General features: G+C 42.3%; 1 protein-coding gene across 1 annotated transcript; it reads right to left on the bottom strand.

Annotated features, from left to right (window-relative positions):
* On the bottom strand, positions 5,692-6,877 carry LOC109842823 (rhodanese-like domain-containing protein 10). Its single transcript, XM_020411722.1, is given in 4 exon segments — positions 5,692-6,173; positions 6,370-6,382; positions 6,385-6,444; positions 6,447-6,877. Coding segments are annotated over 4 exon segments (618 nt in total). The 5' UTR covers positions 6,787-6,877; the 3' UTR covers positions 5,692-5,968.

Raw genomic sequence — 7,170 nt, 5'->3', positions numbered from 1 at the left:
GGAAGTGCATACGTAACTATGTTGGCATACCGTGTTGGCATCCGTATGTCTCTTCTCTCTCTCTGAACCACAATAGAATCCTGAACATGAGCCGTCAGTTCCTGATCCTGCACATCAGTACATGTATCCTCCGTGTCACCGTCACACTCACCTGACGTCACCTCAGTCGGTACTCTAATAGATATTGTACTATCTGGATAATGTGGAGCTGCATCGATCTCTACCACCTATGATATCTCCTCCGTCGGGTCCCTCTCCACCTGATGAGAGCTGGAAAAATTCAAGATAGAAGCCCCATCAAACGTGACATCTCTACTCAGCACAATCTTCCTATCAACTGGATCTCATAGTTTGTATCCCTTGACACCACGCTTGAATCCTACAAATATGGCCTTCCTAGCTCGAGGTTCTAATTTATCTATTCTCACATGATAAAATGCAGTGCACCCAAAAACCTTGAGCTAGTCATAATCGTATGCTGGCTCTCTCGACCACTTCTCCATAAGGGTCTTCCCCTCAATCGCAGATGAAGGCAGCCTATTAATGAGGTAGCTCGCATATGTAAGTGTCTCAGCCCAAAAGATCTTCTCTAAACCACTCTGCGATAATAAACATTGGACATTCTCCAGCAAAGACCGATTTAGTCTCTTTGCCACCCTATTTTGCTGTGGTGTTTGACTAACCGTGAAGTACCTCTCTATTCCCTCGTCTCGACATAGTCTGATGTGTACTCGTCACCATTGTCGGATCGCAACGTCTTGATCTTTCTCCCAGTCTGTAGTTCCAACCTCTTCTTCCACTCCATGAATATATCTAGGACTTCACTCTTCTTTGCCATGGTGTACACCTAACATCGACTAGAATAGTTATCAATGAACGTGATGAATCAATATCAACCACCAAGTGATGCAGTCTTGGTGGGACCCCAAACGTCTGTGTGCATATAGTCCAGAATACCCCTCGTTTGATGAATGGTTGTCCCGAGCTTCACCTTCGTCTTCTTGCTAAGAACACAGTGCTCACAGAATTCTACTTTACCACTCTTGGCTCCTTTTAATAGCCCCTGCTTGCACAAAGCCTGCAGTGACTTCTCTCTTGTGTGTCCCAACCAATAATCCCAAAGCCTGCTCATGTCCGTCTCTGAAATAGTCGAAGCAACCTGGCCAATTTTGAAGCTCCCCTTTAGATAGTATAAATTTTAGCTGCGGACTCCTTTCATCACCACCAAAGATCCTTTAGTAACCTTCGCTACAGCATTTTCAAAGGTCACCTTGAATCCTTTCGCCTCCAAGCTCTAATAGAAATAAGATTCTTCTTCAGCTGAGGAACAAATCTCACCTCCTTCAATTCACGGACTACTCCATCGTGCATCCGAATCATCACGGTACCTATCCTACAAATACCACAGGATTGATCATTTCCCATGACTACAACTCCCCCATCGAGCTTCTCAAAAGATGTAAACCAATCTCGCCTAGGGGTCACATGATAGGTAGCATCGGAATCAAGCATCTAATCTGATGCATCCAAGTGGTTCACTTCTGGAGTAATTAGTAGAGAAAAGCTCAAATCATCGAAATCATCGCCTTTCACAATATTCACATCATTGGCCTTCGGGCCCTTTTTCTTACCATTCTCCTTCTCCTTGAGCTTCGGGTAGTCTCTCTTCCAATGTCCATGCTCCTTACAGAATGCACATTGGTTCTTTGCTAATTGGTGGTGGCTTCTTAACTTTGACCTCCCTCTATTACCACCTTTCGGATATAGGCTTCTACCTCTCGTCAATAAGGCCTCGTCTGAAGTACTATCACGGGAAGACTCCTTGTCCTTTCTCCTCAAATCATAATTCGTCAATGCATTAGTAATTTTACTATAGCTGATAGAAGATCTTTCGTTTAACAAAGTGAGCACAACGATGCCATACTCCTCATCCGGTAAGGAGCCCAATAAGATAATAGCATTGTACTCATCTGAAATCTTCTCATCAACATTTGTCAAGTCCGACAACAACGTCGTATAGTTGTTCACATGAGCCGCAAGCGAGGTGCCTCTGGACATCTGGAATCTGAATAACCTACGTAGCAAATGCAACATGTTATCAACACTCTTCGTAAGGTACTTATTGTTGAGAATTTCCCACATCTTTATCGCAGACATCACTCCAATCACATCATACTTCAGCTCCTATTCCAAACAGGACCTAATCACCCCACAAGCGTTCCTATTCATATTTTCCCATATTGCCTCTTCATATTTTGGTGGTCTCTTGTGGACCATGATGGTCTCCTCCAAGTTCTGAGCATTGAGCACATCCTGTACGTCGCTCATCTAAAAACCAAAGTTGATTTTACCGTCATACTTCGCCACACTAATTTTGGTGTTCTGAAAACTAATTTGAACTGTACTCGCCATCGACTTGCTGCTTTCACCTTTTTCTCTATTGCAAACTAACTCCAAGTTGTAGAGGAAAAATTAAACTTTGATAGAAATTAGGAATTACCCAACTGAACCCTAGATGAGATTCCAAATAGATCTCATGTCCACACGAGGAAAGCGAAATGTCTACTGGTAACTCCTAATGTTATCTCCACCGAAGCCTAGAACTCCAAGAACCAAACTTCACACAAGAATCTTCCTCCATCTAATTCCAAAAAAACCCTAGATCTAAAATCTGGGCTCTGATACCACCTGTTGTGCGTAGCATAAATTTTGGCAGCACCTCGGCAGTATAACAAAAGAGTCAGGTCATATAGGAAATCTTGTTTCACAAAGGAAACAAGAACCTTAAGCAAAATATATCAATCAAGTAGGATATCAGCTCTTTCTCTTATTAGTTCTAAGACTAACCTGTCGAGGGAACCTAAATAAGCTATTACAAATCACACAAAAGCGAGACAACTAATTTTACGTAGTTCGGCAAATTGCTTACGTCCACAGGACAAGGAGGGGGAGATCTACTAGTAGAGTGAGAGAATACAAATAGGGCTTACAATCACACAACCTAAACCCTCAAACAATCTCTCAAATCCCTCACAATCTCTCTCTCAAAAGGATGCTCAAAACCCTAAAAAAGGCTGCTCCAAAACACACCTAACTTCTGCGTTTTTCTCCCGTAGCTAAAAATTCACCTCTTCCTTTTCATACTTGCACGAAGCCAATTTCTCCCCTCTGCCTGCTACGTACAAAACCCTAGGAAAATTCCAATTTATAGTAGAAAATCCAGGCTGAAACCGAAACTGGGCCTCACTCGCACCCCCACGCGCTTTGCCTGCGCAAAAGGGATGTGGCCCCCACGCGTGCTGCTTGCCGCTTGATGTCCTGCTCAACTCACGTGGGCGTGGCCCCACTAATTCCCACAAGTTCACAGTTGGTTGCTTCCATTTCCAGATCCGCCATAGATAAATTGAAGATACAGCTTTCAAGTGAGTTTGAGATGAAGGATTTGGGTGAAGCAAAGTGTATTTTAGGGATAGAGGTCGGCAGAGTCAAAGATAATGACAGAATTTGTTTGATATAGGTGGCTTATTTGAAGAATGTGTTATAGCGATTCAATGTTATTATGGAGACAAAACCAGTCACTGTACTTTTAGGAGCCCATTTGAAGCTTTCAGCTAATCTTTTACCAAAGTTAGTTGAAGATAAAGAGTTGATGTCAAAGACTCCTTATGCAAGTGCAGTGAAAAGTTTGATGTACGCCATGGTATGTACGAGGCCGGATCTATCACAAGCAGTTAGCATGGTTTCACGATACATGCATGACTCAGGTCCGGGTCATTGGGATGCCATGAGGTGGATTTTGAGGTACATTCAAGATACTCTCAACGTTGGTTTGATGTTCGAGCGGGACACTAGTGGTGGGCAGTTATGTATTGAATACGTAAATTTTAATTATGCTGGAGATTTGGATAAGTGTCGGTCAATGACGGTGTATGTGTTCATTTTGACCCGTGCGCCGGTGTGTTGGAGATGCACCTTACAGTCTATAATTGCTTTGTCGACGATAGAGGCATAGTACATTGCAATTACAGAGATTGTTAAGGAGGCAATTTGGCTTCGAGGACTTTTGGAGGACCTTCGTGCTTCACAGCGGTCTATCACTATTTTTGTGATAGCTTGAGTGCTATCTATTTGACGAAGAATCATGTCTTCCATGCGATGACGAAGCACATCGACGTTCGCTATCACTTCGTCCGAGATGTTCTTGAAGATGAGGATGTAGAGCTTGTGAAGGTCCACACAAAATACAATCCTGCATATATGCTCACGAAGGTGGTCCCTAGCAACAAGTTCGATCACTGTAGAAACTTGTTGCGGATTCGTGCTTGTTGAGGCTTGTCAAGGCTATTTGGATGAACTACGGGCGGCTTGATCCCTTGAGAGAGGGGGTACGTAGGCAACCATATTAGTGCAGCTGGATTTGGAGAGACGACACATTAGTGCTCATGTTGGTGTTGGCTCAGTTTTGAGAACACTTCGCTAAGGTGAGGAATTATTGCAAAAGACAAAAAATCGCATGAAAAATACGCTACAGGATCTCACGCTGGTCAGTCGACTGATCGCGTGCACATTACAGGGTCGGAATTCGCCGAACCTATTTCCTAATTTAATTGGAGTTGGGTATATATATTAGATGCACATTTTTTAGAGTTAAGTGAGAGAGATTAAACAGAGAAAAGAGGTTGTTTTGAGTATTTTGAGAGGGAGGTTATTGAGAGGGAGTGAGATCTTGTTGATTAGGGTTATTTTGATTGTTTGACAGAGTTGTAACCCATTATACTTCTCCTCCATATAGTGAAATCTTCTCATACTCTCCCCGTGGACGTAGGCAAATTTGTCGAACCACGTAAATTCTATGTGTTTGTGATTGGTTTTGGTCGTTCTCATTGTGAATTGTGCTCGTATTGTTCTTCGTGCGTTGCTTACCGACTTGTTGTGGATTGAGTCCGCTTCTACTGGACACAACATGTTAGAGACTCCAAAGTTCATGGAGATGCTGTGAAATTAACCCTATTTAAGAAAAAAGATATGCTTGTGAAAATCCGTGGAAATAGCTTACTGCTAGAAGAAATCATCGAAAATGCACTCAAATTTGGAAGGGAAAAGGAACTAACAATTGCCTACTTCCATCACAATTCAACTATCCAATTCTCCATAAATCTATGTTATGTCACGTGGACTGAAATACTAATATATATATTAAGATAGACCTTGGAACAAGTTGACGATGCAGGAGATCACAAGTACTTAACAAAGATACACCACTAGGAATTATTCAAAAAACTGAGCACTAAATGGAATATTATTCGTGGAACACAAATTGGTAAGGAGATTTACTTGTTACAAAATTATGGAGACGTACTACGTGTTGCATGAAGACGTTAGCACATGATATAAATGATTCGTATACATAAAACTCTTATTAACAAAGCTCAATAATGTGAATTTTGATTGCGCCTATTTGGTTTGTTATAATCGCAAGGTTGCGTCCTAGCTAGAGAGTACTTTCTAGATTAGTTGCAAGTGTTTGTTTCACTGCAAGCTGCATTTGTGAAAAGAAGAATTCTAGTCACAATTGACAACTATGCAGCTTAATTTGGACATAAGCTGAAGTTATGATATTTTAGAATAGTAAATGAAGTTTAAAATGTGACCCAAAACTCTGATCAACCGCCGTTCAAAGTCTGAAAAATGTGATGCTCTAAAATAGAAATCTACATTTGCAACTACAAATTGAAAGAAAAAAAGAGAACCAAAAAAACTGCAACTGTAATTGCACGAAACTGACACTTACATCGCAATTACACTTTCAGCGAATCAAACAGTCCTTGAGAATAAAAATAAAAACAATTTGAATATTGCAACCTCCACACATGATCGAGCAAACAATGCAAAGCCAATCATACTCCAAGGCAGATTAGTAGAACTCAAATAACAAAAATCCAAACCAAATAGAGAGCTCAAGCCCTCATCATTTGTCGTCATTGCCAACTACTCTCAGCAACAAAAGGATTTGGAGAAAGAAGTAGGAAGCTCCGCCAATGGTGGCGTACTGCAACTTGGTGGTCCCCTCAACATCGGGGAAGTCAGCGTCGCTGGCTTTGTTGAAACCTCCGGCCAGCCACCCTAAATTCTTGTACCCTTCCTTGTGCAATTTTTTTACAGCGATCAGTGACCTGTAACAATATTACTTAATTACAACAATTTGATATTAATGGTTAGGGGAAAGGATAAATATTCTAATTATTAATCAACAGTCGATCCCTCCTAATGAACATCTGCATATATATATAATAGAAATTGAGTAAAAAAAAACATAGAGAATTGCATTGAATGGACGTAAAGTTCCAAATTAAGTTGTTTAATTTTTACCTGAGACCCTCAAAGCCACAAGCAACTTCTCCTCCCTATCACTCACAACCCCCTCCACCTCCTTCACGAACCTTCATTAAATCTCCGTCAGGCCCGCCCCGTCCAGGCAATGTACCCAAAATGCACCCACTTCTTCACCAGGGGGATGGGCCCCACGCCAGTGTCCTCCACAAAGAGAGGCACGTGGAGTGAGCCCTTCACCCTCGCCTTCTCCCTCTCCCACGCCGGCCTTATGTCAAGCAGCCGGAACCCCTCGTCTTTTATCGCCGCCGCCGCGTCTTTCGCTGGAATCGCCCGCACGGCGCCGGAGCGGAAAAGGTCCGGGCTTCGCTGTTGGGATAGGATTCTGGGTGTTGTTCTTGGTGGGGTTAAGGATGGGGGTAGGGACAGGGACAAGTGATTCGTTCCAGTCCTCATTCTTGTTCTTGCTTGTTCATGGGTTTGCTGCGAGTTTTGATATGTTGATGTGGTTTAAGGAGTGCGGAGACGGTAGAGATATTTTGGATTGGATGAGGATCCGTTTTGAGATATAGTATGGGACCCACTTAAGTAGTCAATGTTATTAATTTAACAATTGTAAAGGTTCTAAGGTGCTGGTGTTCAAATGCCAAAATTATAGAATTTATAATTCTTTAGGGGATTTGAAATTTGTTATGGTGTTTTCAATCGTCAAAGTGTAACCCTTTACCAGCAACGGACATGTGTACTTCTGCATGTAATCCCCCAATCAAATTGGCGGCCAAAGACCAGCAAAGATCCCGACTTAGCTGACTCGCCGAGTCGACATCCCCTAATGTTGAC

The sequence above is a fragment of the Asparagus officinalis genome, chromosome 5 (assembly GCF_001876935.1).
Source record: "Asparagus officinalis chromosome 5, Aspof.V1, whole genome shotgun sequence".
Taxonomy (NCBI): domain Eukaryota; kingdom Viridiplantae; phylum Streptophyta; class Magnoliopsida; order Asparagales; family Asparagaceae; genus Asparagus; species Asparagus officinalis.
The sequence above is the reverse complement of the archived record's forward strand: the minus strand, read 5'-3'. Positions and strand labels throughout refer to the sequence as shown.